At 35.1% G+C, this 21,003-nt stretch overlaps 1 protein-coding gene across 2 annotated transcripts in view; it reads left to right on the forward strand.

Moving 5' to 3' along the window:
* The window catches only part of gabrd (gamma-aminobutyric acid type A receptor subunit delta), an 83,751-nt gene that overhangs the window by 30,260 nt on the left and 32,488 nt on the right, over window positions 1-21,003 (forward strand). The window contains exon 2 of one of the 2 annotated variants that reach the window (XM_030137746.1): window positions 16,049-16,164. The exons of the other annotated variant lie outside the window; for it this stretch is intronic. Within the exon in view, the coding sequence (XP_029993606.1) occupies window positions 16,049-16,164 (116 nt within the window). The remainder of the gene's footprint in view (window positions 1-16,048; window positions 16,165-21,003) is intronic. 2 annotated transcript variants of the gene reach the window in all.

Genomic DNA, 21,003 nt, shown 5'->3' on the forward strand with positions numbered 1-21,003 from the left:
CTAATATGGCAGTGTAAACAACAATCACATGACCAGTGACGTCAGCTGCAAGTCCTGAATAATTGGTCCATTTTTCCCACTTGTTCTTAAACTGTGACTCTTGCAGTCTCAGTTTGTGTCAGTCTCTCCAGAACATCGGTCTCCTCCAGTGCACGCCCACTGGTCCATGGTCAGAGCCGTTAGTTTGGACCACAATCTTGTGATGGACTTTTTACTTACAGATAACAATATTTTAACCCTTTCATGCATGAATTACGAGAACATTAATCAAGATTTTTTTCTTTATTCCTCTTTGGGCATTAAAAAAACAATGCCATTATTATTATTATTATTATTATCATTATTATTATTTTTATGAAGCTATTTTTCATGGAGTTGCAAAAATGTCCACTCAGCTGGACATCATGTGTTTACTTTTTGAAGCAAAGAGACATGTATTTACTGAGATACTGTGTGAAAACTAGGAAATAAAAAGATTAAATGCTGCTAATTTGATGTTTTCTCACATTTTAACATACACTACAAACAAAATGTTATGGATATTTTTTAATTTTTGGGCTATTTTTTTTAGTTGGGATTCTTGCACAACGCTTTTTACTTTTTTTTGTGTGAATTGAGTTGAAACACATTTTTTTTTAATGACCAGACAAAGTTTGATTCACAAATAGCAAAAATGACAAAAAAAACAAAACAAAATAAAAAAATCCTTAACTTTTTATTTGTAGTGTACTCTAATACTAGTCATTACTTACTTCATGGACATAATATGCCAAAAAAAACAAACAAAAACAAAAACAAAAACTTTTGTTGTTAATCACAGTCTAATAACAATAACAAGGAATTGATTTACACTCGAACATGTTAGATCAGGTTTATCAAGAAAAGCAAAGTTACAGTAATGTTTTTAATGTCAGTGTATTATGGGATGGTGCATAAGCGTCCACTGTGTCGGCTGATATGGAACTAAAACAACCAAAGCCATGAATATACAAGAGAACAGCTGGAGAAGAACTGACCACTGGAGTGACCACTGGAGTGACCACTGGAGTGACCACTGTGCATGAAAGGGTTAATTTAATACTGATCCTCTTTTTGTACTACCTCACCTGTCAAAAGTCCCAGGTACAGTACCTTGCAAGATCTGGGTATTTCATATCCTATTTTTTTTGTTTTTAAGGTCTGCCATATTTTGTCTCAGTATGTTTTTATCTTTTGGCAAGTCCAAATATATGCGTCTGGTCTACTTCCATGAGTCTGCATGATCTCCAGCATGGTTACTGGATTGTTACCACTCCCCTCCTGATTTTAGGAGTAATGAAATATCGGATCAGATTTTTCCAATTGAACTCTCTCCACGTCCTGGACCTAGTGGAAGTGCTTTGCGTTTCACACCTGGTAGACCATTCCTCTTCAGTTATTTCTTCCCCAAGCTCCTTTTCCCATTTCTCTTTGATATAAAGACAGGAACTATTTCTACAGGACATCAAACCTTTGTATAAAGCTGAGATTATTCTGCATTTCTCCCCCTTGTATGCTTCCTGAAATATCCCTATTATTACCTCCACCAGGAGGTATTGTGATCACTGTGCTTTGTGTGTTTGCGTGTGTGTGTGCATGTTTGTTTGTTAGCAAGATAACTCAAAAAGTTATGGAGGGATTTTCATGAAATTTTCAGGAAATGTTGATACTGGCACATGGAAGAGATGATTAAATTTTGGTGATGATCGGGGGGGCACACTGATCTGCCTTGGCGGAGGTCTGTGCTCTCCGAGTGCTTTTCTGGTTGTTCTTGTTTTTGTTTTTGTTTTTTTTCTAGGTCCACAACAAACAGGCCCGATCGCCACCAAAATGTAATTATTTCTTCACCCCAGTCCTGGTCTTCAGTATCTGTCTGCTGTTCTACTCTATAACTGACCTGTGAAACACACTATAAAATCAGTTTCCTTTTACGTATTTGAAGGTTTTTCAAAAACGTAACACAATAATTACTTTCCCTGGTAACTAATTCCATTTATGAAGGAGTAATTCCATTTCCAATTCAGTTACTTTTTTGGGAAAGTAATTAGTAACTATAACTAATTAATTTTTAAAAGTAATTTGCCCAACACTGGTAACCACTGAACCAAATCAAATGGGGTTTCTGCAAGATTTAGGTAAAAAGTTATCATTTCATACACTGAAAGAGCATTTAGATTGTTTATTTATTTTGAAAGTTATCACTGCGGAAAATTCCGATTGTAATTTTTTTTGGGACATACAATACAGTAGTGACGCAGCAGTTGTAAATAGACGAGTGTGTGTTATTTGTCGGCTAAAATGTCCTTAGGGGGTCAAATGAGTGTCCATTTTTGTAAAAAAAAAAAAAAAACAGTTGTCCTAAAGTCATAGAAGTGTGTGTAAATAATGCTAATCCATTTGTGCACAGACTACTGATATTCTTTGACAGTGGAAGCTCTATTTTCATAAATATTGGATTTGGAATAGCACGTGGATGTGAAAACTTTTGCTGGTGGACGGACGTGACATTACCCATGATGCTCTGGTCAGTCCCAGTACTTTATTAGGAATAAACTTCTAGACTTCCTATTGCTAATTGTGCTCTTCTTCATAAATGTTGGTATTGTGGATCTAAAACAATCCCAGCTGACACAAAAACACTAAATGTGTCAGTGGACGGATGTGACATGGTTGTTGTGGATCCCATCATACTGATGCTCTGCAGCCATGTCAGCGTTTACACTAATGATCCCTGTGCAAAAACTAGGAGCACTATTATTTATTGGATAGTTTAGCATCAGACTAAAGAGGAAAGAACAATCTAGAACTGTTCTTTGTGTCTAAAAATGCTTCTTATTGTAAAAGTGTTGATGTAAACAGTGCTGTGTGCCATTCTTCATGTATGTATTGGTGGAACAGAAGCAGGATGGATCAGCACCATACTCCAGATTGAACCTGTACAAATAAAACATGTGATATGGAGGAGAGAATCTGGGAAGAAAAACTGGGGAATCCAAAAGAAGAGAAGATTTGTTTTTCAGCTCAGTTCAGTTCAAATAGAACTTGTCCATTTGTGACATGAAAATATAGCATTAATTGTGCTGAAATGGTTCATTTTGGAGCTGAAAACATAGTTCATATGAGCATCAACATGTTGAACAGAACTGAAATCCTGTCCATTTGAACAACTGTCATTTACCAACACAAAGTTCCTTTGGATTCACTGAGACTGATTTAATATGAACACAGACATAAATAAAACCTTTTTATTACATTATACATTTATTACATTTTAGCTGTTGTATACTTACCTGTAATAACCCACTCGCTGCTGTCTGTCCTATAGAAGAACATGGCAACGCACCGTTTGTTTGGAACTATTGAGGCTTACATGAACCACATGTTCACTGTAGCAGCAATGTCAAAGAGTGTTGCAACTTTCTCTCTGTATGGCTCTGAAACACATGAAGTCCTGATGAGAGTCAGTGGAGAGAACTAATTAGGCCTTTTAGAGAACGCAGCACATCGGAAAAAAAGCTGCTCTAAATGTGAGCCCCATCCATCTCCACTCTTTGTCTGTTTGCTCTGTCTGCTCTCCGTCTGTTTAATGTTAGCTCGTAAACAGAGCCAGGCCTCGAGAGGCGTTTAAATGAAAGTGAAATATAGACGAGAGGGAGAGGAAGCGGAGTCCGGAAAAAAACATACTGGAGTGTTTGTCATGGATGGAGGAGTTAGGAAATAGAGATGTGCAAATGTTTAGCCAATGCCCGGCCTCTCCAGACACCAATCAAACTCGACTTGTCTTTTTTAACAGTCTACTGTAATATTTATTTTCTCCTCAGAGAGCTGCTTTTCTCCTCTGGTTTTTATTTTGTGGCCATAAAAATGTTAATTTGAGTCAGGAAATAAAGCCCTTATGAGGAGCCTATTCCGACTCTCTTCCAGGACAGGGTTTCATGAGGCGACACCCTGTGATATTTTCCATGGGTGCCCATTTTACCACTCCGGAGCAATTATTGAGGATTGATCTGGGAGATGAGATTTATCCGGCTGATTAAAGCCTTTTCCGTTTCCAGTATTTGCTTTTTCAACTGCAAAAATCCCTCTTTGGAATTGGACTACTTCTGATGTATTTTTAACCCATAAAAACCTGGTGCTGCTTTTGTGTCAGTTCCCAAATGAATTTTTCTCTATTTTTAACCTTTCTCAACTGATTTATCACCCTTTATTCTAATATTATCCTCTGTATTTTTACATTTTTAAGTCTAAATCAGGTATTTTCCTGTATTTAACCCTTTCATACATACTGGTCACCCCAGTGGACAGTTCTTCTCCAGCTGTTCTCTTGTATATTCATGCATTATGTTTTTTTAGTTCCATATCAGCCAACACAGTGAACGCTTATGCATCATCCCATACACTGTAATTCATACCATTACTGTAACTTTGCTGTTCTAGATAAACCTGATCTGCACTAACATGTTTGAGTGGAAATCAGTTATTATGTATTAGAAAAAAAAAGGTTTTTTTTTTTTTTTTTTGCACATTATCTCCATGAAACATGTAATAATTAGCATTAGAATATGTTAAATGTGAGAAAACATCAGATTTTATTTCATTGTTTTAATATCAATTTCTGATATTGGGTTTTAAACACATTTCTTTACTTCAAAAATTAAATGCATGGACATTTTTGTAACTCCATGAAAAAAAAAAACAACTTTATCACATTGTTTTTTTTTTCATGCCTATGGAGGAATAAAAACACTCAGGAAAAAAAAAAAATCTTAACTAAGGTTCTCATAATTAATGCATGAAAGGGTTAATTTACTGATCATGTAGATGTTCATAAAAGCTTAGATCAAAGTTGAGGGTTATTTTTTCAGAAACAGAGAAAACTGAAGAAAACATGACTGTTTGTGTAGGAAAATCTGTCATTAACTGAACATAACCCCAGTGTGTCCATCCACTGTCACTGATCCAACTCCATGGGTTTGATGGGGAATCAATGTTGGAGAAGCTGAAGGTGTTTTCATGGATGCACATGTTTTGTTCATTTTTGTTCATTTTACATTTTGTTGCCTGTTTTATTGTTTTCTTCAATTTTGTTCAATTTATGGCTTATATTGTTCATGTTATGTATTATTTTGTTGATTTATTTATTTTATTTATTACTTTGGCTGTTTTTGTTCATTTTGTTGCTTATTTTATTCTTTTTTTTTTTTTTTTAACTTTATTTTAGAACATCTTTTGCTAATTTTCTTCACATTACTTATTATTTGTAATTTATTTGTAATTAATTGTGTTTTTTTAAATTTGTTTTCCTTCATTGTATTTTATACATATATATATATATATATAATATATATATATATATATATATATATATATATATATATATATATATATATATATATATAAACCCAGTGTGTCCATCCACTGTCACTGATCCAACTCCATGCATTTTACTTTCTATTCAGTGTTGTAGAAGATGACAGTGTTTCCACGGGAACTACGGAGCCTCTGAACGTCCAAATATGGTCATATCTGATGACCATGAAAAGATGAAGAGCTGTATTTTACACTAATTATTTCCATGTATTGACAGGATTAGTGGATCCACAGATATTTGACATTTTAGATCAGTAGATGGTTTGGTCGTTGGTGGATGTTTGGGTCTTTATGGGTTAAAAATAGAAAACAGAGCTGCATATGAGCAGCAGTAGCCTCTAACGGAGCTTTGCTTCTGCAGAAAAAGGGAAAAAAATCAATCAAAACACACTGAGAGAGAGAGACAGAGAAAGAGAGAGAGAGAGAGAGAGAGAGAGAGAGTGAGAAGGGGAATCATGCCATACTTGCTTCCACCCACACTGTTCCACAAAGCGCTGCTGTACTTCTGATAGCAGCAGGTTCTCTGCAGCTCATGTGTGATAAATACAAGCTTCTACCGTCATGTTAACCCATAAAAACCAAGTGTTACTTTTATGACAGTTCCCAAAGGAATTTTTGTCTGTATTTAACCTTTTTCAAGTGATTTATCACCATTTATTATAATTTTATCCTCTATATTTGGCATTTTTCCACTGTAAATCATGTACTATTTTCCTATATTTAACCCTTTCATGCATACTGGTCACTCCAGTGGACAGATATTCTCCAGCTGTTCTCTTGTGTATTCATGGGTTTAGTTGTTTTAGTTCCATGTGCTCCTGAGACCCAGCAATGCATTTTTGTCCTCTGTAGGGCACTAAAGTTTGACAGTTTTAATAAAAAAAAAAAATCCTGTTCAATGCAAAGGACATTCCATTAAGAAATAAATAAATGAAAATAATTTTTAAAATGTATCTGAAAAAACTTTTGCATTATGCAGTTTCCAATCAAGATGACTGTTTAATGTAAAAAATAGATAAATAAAAAAAAAAAAAAAAAAAAAAAAAAAAAAAATATATATATATATATATATATATATATATACACATATATATATATATATATATATATATATATATATATATATATATATATATATATATATATATATATATATATATATATGTATACAGGGTGGGGAAGCAAAATGTACAATATTTTGAGGCAGGGATTGAAAGACAGTGTATGACCAATTAGTTTATTGAAAGTCATGAGAATTTATTTGCCACAAGAAAATGTCCATAATAGAAAATGTTTTATTCTATGTGTCCTCCTTCTTTCTCAATAACTGCCTTCACACGCTTCCTGAAACTTGTGCAAGTGTTCCTCAAATATTGGGGTGACAACTTCTCCCATTCTTCTTTAATAGTATCTTCCAGACTTTCTGGTAATAGTTTTGCTCATAGTCATTCTCTTCTTTCCATTCTAAACAGTCTTTATGGACACTCCAACTATTTTGGAAATCTCCTTTGGTGTGACGAGTGCATTCAGCAAATCACACACTCTTTGACGTTTGCTTTCCTGATTACTCATATGGGCAAAAGTTTCTGAAAAGGTATGGATAATAGTGTTAGGTATGATTATGACATCAATATATGTTTGGGTTCAAAACAACTGACGTAGTGTCTGCTGAGAAAAAACAACTAAATGTTCATTGTAAATTTTGCTTCCCCATCCTATATATATATATATATATATATATATATATATATATATATATATATATATATATATATATATATATATATATATATATTTATAGGGAATTTGATTGTTTTAATACATGTAAATATTCTTTATTAAACATTAAAAAGTTAAAAAAAAAAAGCAAAATCTTATGTAAAGTCAAGGCAAAAAACTGTATTTTAATTATGGAAAATTACCATATTTTTATGAGATGGTTATTTTCCCTTATTTAACAGTATTTTTTCGGCACCCCTGCTGCTGGAATAATACTGTTTTTTTTTTGTTTGTTTGTTTTTTTACAGTGTATTGTTTCTGGAGTTCTTTGAAGTCAGTCGATGCTTTTGGTTTTTTCCAGAGGTGGTTTGGGTTTTCATGGGTTAAACTCACACAGAGAACGCAGAAGCAGAGTCTGTCCTCTCCAGCTTCCCACCACATCCCCGCTGACCTTGGTGTGGATTTGTTGAAGGAAAAGCTCGTTCCTTCCAGATTTAGAAAGTGCCAATTAGTGAACAAACGCAGGAGTCACATAGTGATTAATGAAGTCACTCTGTGCTCCCATTCAGTTCACACATGACAGTGACTGCATGACTAAAAATACATCTGCCACTACAAAATGGAGTCTCAGAGGAAACGTTCATGATGTGGTTGGAGTATTTGGACTATTGTTGTTGACTGTTTGTAGAGGACTGAATATTAACCCTTAAAGACCCAAACATCCACTGGTGACCAAACACATCTACTAATGCATCTACACATCCCACTAATCCTACTGATATATGTCAATAACTGGTGTCAAATACAGTTCTTCATCTTTTCATGGTCATCAGATATGACCCATTTGGACGTTCAGAGGCTCTGTAGTTACCATGGAAACACCGTCATCTTCTACAACACTGATTCCCCAGTCAATCCCATGGAGCTGGATCAATGTCAGTGGATGGACACACTGGGTTTATGTTCAGTTAACCCTCCAGTATCCAGGTGTGCTTTTTAGGCACACTTTGCACTTTGTGTTAAAAAACTTCATATTATTTTTCACAATTTAAATAAGGTTAGAATTCAAAAGATGTTGATTTGTGTATGGTCTTTAAAATTCTGTCCACCAACTAAAATGTGCACATTGTAAACAAAAGAAAATGACCAGACTAGCATCTGTCTGCCAAGTGTGCATAAAATGCACTATTTCTAACATTAGAACCACTGTTTTGGGTCCAAAGCCTTTAAGGCATAAATGCTGCTTTTACTGAGATCTGGGCTTCGTTTGAGAGGGGAGGGGCTAAAGTAATTTATTAATGTTGTTAGTGTTGCTGTTAGTCATTGACATATGCCAGGCTGCAAAAATCAAATAATATGTAATCCAATTTTTATGTAGTATTTTGAAAAAACACAAAAACATATTTTATGTTTTTTGCATCAAAAAATGTCATGACATCATGATGAAAAGAGATCATTTAAAAGGTTAAAAAAAAATCTAAAATGAATGATTATTTGATCTGTATGATTAGGGCTGACCTGGATTTACAAAAATAAAATCTAATTAAAGCAGAAAAATAAATCAATATATAATATTTAATAGTTTGAGTTATAGGTGTGCATTTTACGCACACTTGGTGACAGATGCTAGTATTTTTGAACATCTGACCTAACGCCAAAAATAATAATGCAAATTAACCAGTGTTGGAGTTAATCATTGACATATGCCAGGATGAAAAAATCAAATAATATGTGATCCACTTTTTATAGAGTATATTGAAAAAAAAAACAATTTTTTTTGTTTTTTGCATCCAAAAGAATGGTTTGTTTCCATTACAAACATGGCATTTAAAGGGTTAAAAAATGTGGCAATTATTGAGTATTTGGTATTTTTATTTACGGCTCAAGTTGATGAAACAGAAAAAAGTGTAAAAGAATTAAAAACAAACTGTATGAAATTTTTTTGACATTATTCCACAAGTGTGTGAAAAAGGCACACTTGGTGTTTAGTAAGGGCCTTGGTGGACGGGGTACCGACAGACTTTGCTAAAGATCTCACTTTTCCTCAGTTTTATTTTATAAATGCCAATTGGCCTCTGTGTGTGTGTGTGTGTGTGTGTGTGTGTGTGTGTGTGGATTCACACTAACTCCGTACACAGCTGACGGCTGCAGTTTGTCATACTTATGTATTTTTGGTAAATGAACCGACTAGTGAAAACGACAAGTTGATAGGACCAATATTTTGGGAGATATCAATAATTTTTAAATAAAATATCCTTACAGTCATGTTGCTATGGCCAGAATGCTTTGGCGGTGACTGCTGGACAAATGTGGAACAGCATGCACGAATACACAACAGGATAAAAATGACCACATCTAGAACCCGTGGATCCCCACAGGTCACCACACTAGTTTTGGTATAATCTTTATTTGTACTCAGCTTTTATGAAAATCAGTCAATTTAATTTTGGAAAATACTTGATTTTTCTAAAAACTGCAAAATGCAGAGGATAATATTATAGTAAATGGTGGTAAATCACTACAGTAAAGATAAATGTAGAGAGAAAATCATTTACAAGTTGCCACAAAAATAAGGGTTAACCATGTTTTTTTGTTCTCTTATATCTTTTTTCTTTTTTTTTTTTTTTTATTTGTAATCATTTTTATCCAGTTGTGTCTTTTCCATCATTTTTATCTTGTCTCGTTTATTCCATTACCTTTGTACTCTTACTCTCTACTCTTCCTGGTGAGTCATTTGATTCAAGACTTTAGGTTTGGGAAGAGAATTGCTAATTTTTTGCAAATAAAGTTGGTTGAATTGGTTCTTCTTCTGTTCCAAACTTCATCGGTCAGATGTTGTATTATTGTAATTATTGTCATATTCTACCTGAGCTGTTAATTCTGGAGCCAACAGATATACAAGGAATTTGTAAACAAAAGAAATCATAATAATAAATCATGACCCAGTCTTGTCCCCTTTAACTTCTGTGTAACATGATTTCAAATTATTCCATAGTTTGTTTGTTTGTTTGGTTTTTTCTGTTTCTATCTGATATGGTATTTCATGGTGTTTGGTATATATGTTATACTTATATATATATTTTTTGTGTGTATTAATTTAGTGAATGTTGTAGTCTCGTTTTGGGTCCATGCACATATTATTAACCAACTTCCTCTCAAATGTGATCATGTCAAGAAGATCAGTGGGTGAAAACTAGATGAGCTTAAGTGACATTTTGAGTGAAGTTTAAAAAAAAAAAGTATCATTATTTCTTTTTAAGAAACACCAAACAAATGCAGGACATGTGCAAAGCACTGAAAACACCTGAACTTTTCTCGAGGTAGACTTCAGACTTTAGTGTCTATGATCGACTTTTTCTTGAATACTCTTGTGGTTCATGATACCAAATCAGTATTTTATCTTTTATCCGTACCATACAACCTGTATATTATGTTTTCAGAGAGTTTTGTTTTTAATGCTGTTTACATATTTCCTCTATGTTCTAGTTGGATATATCCAGATTCAGAGACTGAGAAAAACTGATGTATGTTCAATACCATGGAAACACCATTATCTTCTCCAACACTGATTCCCCAGTCAAACCCATGCAGTTGGATCAGTGACAGTGGATGGACACACTGGGTTTATGTTCAGTTAATGACACACTGGACTGAAAAAGTCACCTTATCTTCAGTTTTCTCTGTTTCTGATATAATAACCTTTGAATGTACACAGAGAGTTTATGAACATCTACATGATGAGTAAATGAAATACAGAAAAATACCTGATTTTTACTGAAGAAATGCATAATAAACAGGATAATATTACAATAAACAGTGATAAATCAATTAAGAAAGGGTAAATATCGAGAAAAATTCATTTGCAAACTGCAAAAAATAGTAGCACTGGGTCTTTATGGGTTAAAAACACAGAATATAAAAAAAAAATGCTGTTTATTCTGATTTTTTCTGTTTTTTTGTATGATCAAACCCTTTCCTTCCTGATGCAAACACTACTGAAGCCTGTTTTTTTCACTATATTTACTGTAATTCAGTCAAACCTGTATTAGATGTAACATTTGACAGAATATGTGTGTGAACAGCATAAATTGGCAGTGACATTAACCCAGAGCCCTACTTTTATGGCAGTTCCAAAATACTGTGTTTTTCCCTCCCTATATTTCACTTTTCTTAAGTGATTCATCAACATTTATTGTCAATGAATGAATGAAATCTTTATTTTGAACATGTAGACAGTGAAATCAATACAAAAATCAACCAACAAAATATAAGTACTGCTACATAAATGACTGATAAGCAAACAAACAACAACAAAAAAAAAAAAAAATAAAAAAAAAAAAATAATAATAATAATAATAACAATAATAATATGAAATTAAATTATACATGCTTGAAAAGGAGTAGGAAGAAGTACAAACTTATGTATTCCTACCCCCAATATATAATATTATCCTCTGTATTTGCTTTTTTTTTTTTTTTTTTTTCTTTTCAGTAAAATCAGGTGTCTTCCTATATTTAATTCACTGATCATGTAGATGTTCATGAAAACTCAGATTAAAGTTGAGGGTTATTTTATCAGAAGCAGAGAAAACTGAAGAAAAAGTGAATTTTTCAATAAATTACCTGAACATAACCCCAGTGTGTCCACCCACTGTCACTGATCCAACTCCATGGGTTTTACTGGTGAATCAATGTTGGAGAAGATGACTGTTTCCACGGTAACTACAGAGCCTCTGAACGTCCAAATGGGTCATATGTGATGACCATGAAAAGATGAAGAACTGTATTTTACCCCAATTATTTCAGCGTTTTGATAGGTTTAGTGGCTCAGTAGTTCTTAAACAGTTCAGATCAGTAGATTCTCGTGGTGGTGGGTGGCTGTTTGGCTGTTTAAGGGTTAACTGTGAATCTACAGCGTGGATGTGCACACACAGCCTGTGTTCATCAGCTGTGTGTTTCAGAGGGTTAAAGTGCCATCTGCTGGTTTCTGAGCCGCGTTGCTCTTGTATTAAAGCCTCCACTGGTCGGTCCATTACTTCCCTTTTTATTACACGGATACACTTTTAATTTCTCTGTTATGGCCTGGATGGAAAACACAGCTCAGGTGTGTGTTTACTGTGCAAAGGTGGAGATTGGACTTGTCAATCAAGCACAGTACCTAGCTCCAATAAATCCCCTATTTATCACATTAAATGCTCTAAAACTACATGATCTGATTGACCTCCATACTCTTACTCTAATGTCTAAAGCCCATGAACATATGCTCCCCTACAGTCTACAGGAGATGTTTGAGCCCAGGCAAAGGAATTAGAATTTAAGGGGAACTGAAATCTACAAGAAAATGAAGTGTAGAACAAACAGAAAAAGCCAGTGTATCTGTGTTAGAGGGTTCATCTGTGGAATAATCTGGAGCAAAACTGAAAAATGTCTTCTTCAATCTGTGCATTTAAAAGGATGAATAAATCCACTATAGTAACAAAATATAGAACACTAGAAGTACGCATAAAATAAGATATTATAGTTGATTGGTTATCATGATAGGAAGATACTATCATATTTATTGATCATTGTATTTGGAGTAAATATCTGAGGTGGATATGTATATTATAGTTTATATTGAAGACGGTTGATTATTGTAAATCTGATTGTGTCCGAGGTGACTAAAAAAAAAGTGTATATGAATGTTTTTTATGGATGTTTTGTGTTATTGTAAAAAATATACAGAGGAAAATGTGTGTTAACAAAGCAAAGGAGGCGGATCTAGTTTGATTATTAGTTTGTAACAAGGGGGTGGAGTCAATAAGTTATACTTCTTCCCACTCCTTTTCGAGTACAAAAAAGTTGTATTCATTTATTTGTTTTGACCATGTTGTATGATTCTTTGCTATCTGATGGTTCTATGTGCGCCAAATAAACTACTACTACTACTACTACTACTACTACTACTACACTACTACTACTACTACTACTACTACTACTACTACTACTACTACTACTACTACTACTACTACTAGATGAGCTGAAAGGAATCCAATCAAACAGTATTTTCAAGTGTCATTTTAAGGCAGTTTTCTTTGTACTTCTAACGTTGGGGGGCTAAGGCTCAGTGTGTGGTACCCTGTGAGCTGTGGAGGGGCAGAAACATGAACCATCCTCCAGGAAAACACACCCCTGCACTAAAGAGCCAACTGCACTTCAAATAACAGCACTCTGAACAATGAGGGGAAAAACTGCCCTTTGTGTCATATTTTCCTCATGGCACAGTTTGAGGATTTGCTGCTAATGTTAAAGTATAAAATGATTTCTGTTCTTCACGGTAAATAATTCATAAGTCAGATTAACCCTTTCATGCATACTGGTCACTATAGTGGACAGATATTCTCCAGCTGTTCTCTTGTATATTCATGGGTTTAGTTGTTTTAATTCCATGTCCACCTGAGACCCAGCAATGCACTTTTGTCCTCTGTACAGGACTAAAGTTTGACTGTTTTAATTAAAAAAAAAAAAAGCTGTTCATTGCAAAGGACATTCCATTAAGAAATAAATAAATGAAAATAATTTTAAAAATGTATCTGAAAAAAAAAAAAAAAACTGTTGCATTATGCAGTTTCCAATCAAGACGACTGTTTAATGTAAAAAAGCTAAAGATTTTCCCTTTTCTGGGTCTCAGGAGGATATCAGCCAACACAATGGACGCTCATGCATCATCTACACTGACATTCAGAACATTACTGTAACTTTGCTGTTCTTGATAAACCTGATCTGCACTAACATGTTTGAATGTAAATCAACTGCTAATTTTCTCAAACAACTTTTTAAATTTTTTTTTGCGTATTATCTCCATAACTAGTATTAGAATATGATAAAATGTGAGATAACATCAGATTAGCTGCATTAAAAATGTTTTTATTTCATAGTTTTCACACAGTAGATCACTTTATGACGATGGGTTTTAAATAGATGTGTCTTCACTTCAAAAATTTAACGCATGCTGTCCAGCTGAGTGGACATATTTGTAACTCCATGAAAAACAGATTCATAAAAAAATTTAATCGTACTGTTTTTTTCATGCCTAATGAATGAATATGCAAAATGGGGCATTTACATGCAATTGTGTGTGTGCTGGGAGGAGAACATGTAAATATATTAATTTAACACACGCAAAGTGATTTATCAAACGAGAAAGAATTGTTGCTGATAGAATCTGTGTCTGTATTTAAAACGACTCAAAAGGAGGAGCAAACGGTTTGGATGGGTAACTACACACATGGACGTGGATAGGAGAAAAAGAAATGATGAAACCAGGTGCAGAGAACGCATTTAACACCTTCCTGTGAACATTTTTGGAATGACGGAAGAAAAAATAACTGAGACATATGTGCCCCCCCCCCCCCACACACACACACACACCCTTACACACACACACACACACACACATACACACACACACACACACACACACACACACACACACCTTTAAAATGAAAAATAAATGAATGAATAAATCATGCAACACCTTCTATGACAAAACTCCTCCAGTGTTTCATTTCCGTGCGTGTGGATCATTCAGTCACTGTTAATGCTGGCGTATCCCAGTGCAGTTTAGCACAACCAAAACCCTCATTTACACAGGGTGGTCTGAAAGACTTTGCACCTGTTGACATTTGTGCAAGTAATCTGAGTAAATCACCCGCAAACAGTGGTTCAACCCCACATACGAAATTCTAGATTGCACATGCAAATTAGTACACGCAAACTGGGATCTTAGTAGATCCAGCCCTTAATGTCTGAAGCAGATATTTTCTATTAAACTGTACAACAGTGTTTTCTGATGATATCCGGACCGATCCACCAGGAGAACGTCACTGTTTTAAGGTTTTCTGTTTATGTTTACAGGATGTTGTTCTGCCCTCGTTGTTCTACAAACTGTTTTCTTAAAACTGATGATTTTTTGTCCAGACTGTATGTGAGGTTCCCATGTGGACACCTGGGTCCATGTGTGGACACCTGGGTCCATGTGTGGACACCTGGGTCCATGTGTGGACACCTGGGTCCATGTGTGGACACCTGGGTCCACCTGGGTCCATGTGTGGACACCTGGGTCCATGTGTGGACACCTAAGTCCACCTGGGTCCATGTGTGGACACCTGGGTCCACCTGGGTCCATGTGTGGACACCTAAGTCCACCTGGGTCCATGTGTGGACACCTGGGTCCATGTGTGGACACCTGGGTCCATGTGTGGACACCTAAGTCCACCTGGGTCCATGTGTGGACACCTAAGTCCACCTGGGTCCATGTGTGGACACCTGGGTCCACCTGGGTCCATGTGTGGACACCTAAGTCCACCTGGGTCCATGTGTGGACACCTGGGTCCATGTGTGGACACCTAAGTCCACCTGGGTCCATGTGTGGACACCTGGGTCCATGTGTGGACACCTAAGTCCACCTGGGTCCATGTGTGGACACCTGGGTCCATGTGTGGACACCTGGGTCCACCTGGGTCCATGTGTGGACACCTAAGTCCACCTGGGTCCATGTGTGGACACCTGGGTCCATGTGTGGACACCTGGGTCCACCTGGGTCCATGTGTGGACACCTAAGTCCACCTGGGTCCATGTGTGGACACCTGGGTCCACCTGGGTCCATGTGTGGACACCTAGGTCCACCTGGGTCCATGTGTGGACCTGGGTCCGTGTGTGGACACCTAGGTCCACCTGGGTCCATGTGTGGACACCTGGGTCCATGTGTGGACCTGGGTCCGTGTGTGGACACCTAGGTCCACCTGGGTCCATGTGTGGACACCTGGGTCCATGTGTGGACCTGGGTCCGTGTGTGGACACCTAGGTCCATGTGTGGACCTGGGTCTATGTGTGGACCTGGGTCCGTGTGGGTCCATGGTCCACTGCTGAAGCCTGCTGTGTTTCTGTTTGTCTCCTTTAGGGCCATGCTGAGTGACATCGGGGACTATGTAGGTACAGACATTGAAATATCCTGGTTACCTAATCTGGATGATTTAATGAAGGGCTATGCCAGAAATTTTCGCCCTGGGATAGGAGGTGAGTATGAGATCTACGGCTCGTGGCATTGGGTTGCATTTCACCCTCTCACATTTACAGCCATCCTTAACATAGCCCACAGACACAAAAATGAGCAACACATTTCATCATCCAGTTCCATTCGCCTGATAGATGCCTTTTTTGTGCTTTTTTTTTTTTTTGTGGCTCAGAAAACAAATGGAACCTCTGTTTGCCTTCTGTAAAAGCCCACTTGGTCTGTTTAGTAAGGGTGAAAGGTTTGGAAAGGATGTAAAACCTTTATATGGAGGAGTGGATGTTTGCTTAAAGCAGGGGTGTCAAACTCATTTTAATTCAGGGGCCACATTCAGCCTGACATGACAGGAAGTGGGCCGGACCAGTAAAATAATAATAATAATAGAATAAGAACTTAGAAATAATGTCATCTCCAAAATTGTCTCTATGTTTTTGAGTGAAAAAAATACAATTCCATAATGAAAATTTTTACATCTACAAACTGTACTTGAATGTAACATGAGCAAATTTGAACAACCTGAAAATTCTTAATGAAAATAAGTGCAATTTTAATAATATTACGCCTCAGTTTATCATTTATACATGTGCATTACAACTTACAGATCACACACTGTAAAAAACAAACAAACAAACAAAAAAACCAGTAAAAAACAGTACTATTCCAGCAGCAGGGGTGCCGAAAAAAATACTGTTAAATAATGGAAAATAACCATCTCATAAAAATATGGTAATTTTCCATAATTAAAATACAGTTTTTTGCCCTAACTTTACGTGAGATTTGATTTTTTTTTTTTTTTTTTTTTTGCCTTTTTAATGTTTAATAAAGAATATTTACATGTATTAAAACAATCCAATTCCCTATAAATATATATATAAGTAATTTTCAGTGAGACTCAGTTGTCCAATCCACTGATAAAAACTGTATTTGGACAGTTTATCAGTGCTTATACATGTTATACATTCACAAAAATACATTTATACAACATTTTTGTTGTGAAACCTCCTGTAATTACACAAGATATTTGTCAATGAACAAACAAGTCTGGTTCAACGGACAGAACAAATACTTCTGTTACAGTTAATTGTCAGTAATTTTATCTCATTTTATCATTATTATTTTTTTTTTTTTTACAGGATTAAACTTTAAATTAACCGTTTAATCTCATAAATAGAAAATAAATATTTGTGAAATTATGATACATTTGCAAATGTATTTGAACTGTATTTTTCTGTGAAAAAAGAAAAAAAATCTTTTAAAAATTGAAATTTATGGTTATTCACAGTTATCATTTTTTTCATGTTATTTTACATTTGACATGTAAAATCACAGTCTGTTTTTGTCATTTCATTGATATTTTCCTGTATCTTAAAAATACAGGAAAAATCTGTAAAATAAACAGTGAAAATTTGGTTAAATTACAGATTCTTTTTTACAGTGCAGTGGATCTACAACAACACAAAACATTTAATAACAGGCAGAATATTATTAAAATTCCACATACTTCTCTTAAGACATTTCAGGTTCTTCATATTTGTTCAGGTTATTCACATTTTTTGTAAAAATCTAGTCTGTAAATGTAAACATTTTTGTGTAATTTTCCTTTTTTTTTTTTTTTTTTTTACTCTAAACCAAAGAGGAAAATGTGTGGTTTTCATTATTTATAGGTTATTCTGATAATATTTGACTGGTCTGACCCACTTTAGATTGAATTGACCTAAAATCCTGTTAACATCTTTGATTGTTAATATCTTCAGTGTAATTTTTGCATTTCACAAATTCATCCCAGGGGCTGGTTTGGCCCCCGGGCTGCACGTTTGACACCTGTGGCTTAAAGGATTAAAGAGGACACCATCCATCAGTGACTAAAAGGAGCAGAGCGGTGCGGACCATGAGCGCCGCTCTGCAGGAAGATGCTAAGAATGGCTGCAAGATGTGAAACATCCAATGACCACAGCGATAGATTTCTCAATCTCACAGCTTAACTCAGCTGAGCAAAAGGTGAAAATGTGGAGCAAAAAGCATCGCTGTCACCACCAGAAACACGCCACCATGTGCACCACACGCCCTCGCCGGCATCACATGCTATCTGCTGCATTCCTATTAATGTTAATGAGCTGCGAATGGAGGCGGATATGAAAGGCTGCTTATGACCGTTAAGAAATCATGGCTCTTCTTTTCAGTTTCAGTTCATTCAGCTCATCCCACAGCCATTGAGGACTCTGTCATTAGTGCAAGGATCAAGTAAACATCAGCATGAGCAAGTGACAACAGACCAAAAGAATTTAACCCTTTCATGCATGAATTATGAGAACCTTAGTCAATATTTTTTTCTTGAGTGTTTTTGTTCCTCTTTAGGCATGAAAAAAAAACAAAAACAATGCAATTGATTTCATTTTTTTTTTATGAACCTATTTTTTGTGGAGTTACAAAAATGTCCACTCAGCTGGACACCATGCATTTAAGTTTTGAAGCAAAGAAACATTAATTTAAAAAAATCATCATCAAAAAGTGATAAACTGTGTGAAAACTATGAAATGAAAACATTTTTAATGCCGCTAATTGCTAAATTGCTACTGTTTTCTCACATTTTATCATACTCTAATATTAGTTATTACTCATTTCTAGGGCTGTGTATTGGCCAGAATCTGGCGATACGATAAAAAGCACAATACTGGGATCACGATTCGATATATCACAATTTATCATGATACATTTAAAAAAGGCAATTTTTTGTTTGTTTCTTTGTTTTTCATAGATTATTTCCTGGAAGAACTGAGTTACACCAGAAATATGTACAAATACTAAACATATTTTTATTTCAGAACAGGAACTGATGCTGTATCACAACATTTTTGTAATTCTCCTAGTTTTCAAAGGAACTCCCATCTGCCTCTCAGACAGTAAAAAGCACTTTTAGGATGTTTCAAATAACCATTATTTAATGAAACAGTGTTAAAAAATAATAAATAAGATAGAAACAATAAAGAAAACCAGAAAACAAAAATAAACCTCCACAACATTTGCATTTGAATAAATACCTAAAAATATCGATACAGTACTTTTTGATACTGATACAGTACTGTGAAATGAAATATTGTGATATATTGCAGAACTGATATTTTCTAACACCCCTACACATTTCAAGGAGATAAAATCCTCCCGAGACCCAGGACATTAACAGTTTTAGCTTTTTTCCATTCAAAAAATTATCTTGATTGGAAACTGCATAATCCAACAGTTTTTCAGATACATTTTTAAAATCATTTTTATTTATTTATTTATGATTTTTTAATGGAATGTCCTTTGCAATGCACAGCATTTTTTAAGTCAAACTGTCAAACTTTTGTCCCCTACAGAGGCCAAAATGCATTGCTGGGTTTCAGGAGGATATGCAAAACAAACAAACAAACAAACAAACAAACAAACAAACAAACAAACAAACAAACAAACAAAAGTTAATTACAGTCTAATAACAATTAGCAATTGATTTCCACTCAAACATGTCACTGCAGATCAGGTTTATCAAGAACAGCAAAGTTACAGTAATGGTCTGAATGTCAGTGTATTATGGGATGGTGCATAAGTGTCCACTGTGTTGGCTGATACGGAACTGAAACAACCAAAGCCATGATTAAACAGTAGAACAGCTGCAGAAGAACCGTCCACTGGAGTGACCACTGGAGTGACCACTGTGCATGAAAGGGTTAAAGAATTAGTGTTTCCCACAAACATTCACAATCCATTAACAGTTTGCTGTTTTATTCCTCTTCTGATAAAATAAAAACAATACCTTTTAAGTACAATTGAACTCATTCAAGAGTTTACAAATCTTTATTTCTGCACAACTACAGGCTCATATGCACACATATCTGTCTGATGCACACTAATATTTGGACAGCTTCCTTACTCCATAGAACTATTTGTTGCATTTGACAAATTCAAATAAAAGGAAAAAAGAATATTTGGCTCATTTCTGGTTTGTTTTTACAATGTAGTGACTCTTTCCAACGTATTTGCGATTCATGCTATTCACTCAAACTTCATAAAATAAAACTAATTGTTTTTTGATACACGTATAAATAATGTAGCCTGTACAGCAGTGGGTTCCAACCTGTTTTGGCCCCTGACCCCATTTTAACATCACATATTTCTGGCGACCCCAGACATTCAGAACAGAGACTTTTTTTTTTTTGGCTAAAATTAAGTTGTTTTTGATCATGTAATAGTTTGCTATACTATGTTTAAAAAAAGTTAATTTTATTTGACATGTAGTCTATATAATGTCTATTATGGTGGACAGAGGCAGTAAATCCAGGTGTAGATTACTGCACAAAGGGAGAATGGGATTTTCCTTGGTCAGGATCTGTCCAGTCAGTCCAGCTGTGATTTACAAGGAGGACAATTAATACTGAACAAACAAGAACTGAAACTATGAATTATGAAAGAGCTGCAGCATCTGAAACTGACCACAGTGAACATGTGACACAGAAACAGAACCACAGTGCTGCAGTTTCACAACCACAGTTTGACTGTTATGGACTGGGATTGGCTCTGTCAACTCACCATACATTTTTTATTAGTAAATTGTTTTTTTTTTTTTTTTATCAGTTACTAGGGCTGTGTATTAGCAAGAATCTGGTGATACGATACAAATCATAATACTAGGATCATGATATGATATATCATGATACTGTTAAAAAGGCAATTTTTTGTTTGTTTCTTTTTTTAAAATGATAATTTCCTTGAAGAATTGAATTACACCTGAAATATGCACAAATATGTTTTTATTTTTATTCGATCACAACAACATCTGATGCTACATCACAAAATGTTCCTGTGTTAAA

The sequence above is a fragment of the Sphaeramia orbicularis genome, chromosome 7 (assembly GCF_902148855.1).
Source record: "Sphaeramia orbicularis chromosome 7, fSphaOr1.1, whole genome shotgun sequence".
Taxonomy (NCBI): Eukaryota; Metazoa; Chordata; class Actinopteri; order Kurtiformes; family Apogonidae; genus Sphaeramia; species Sphaeramia orbicularis.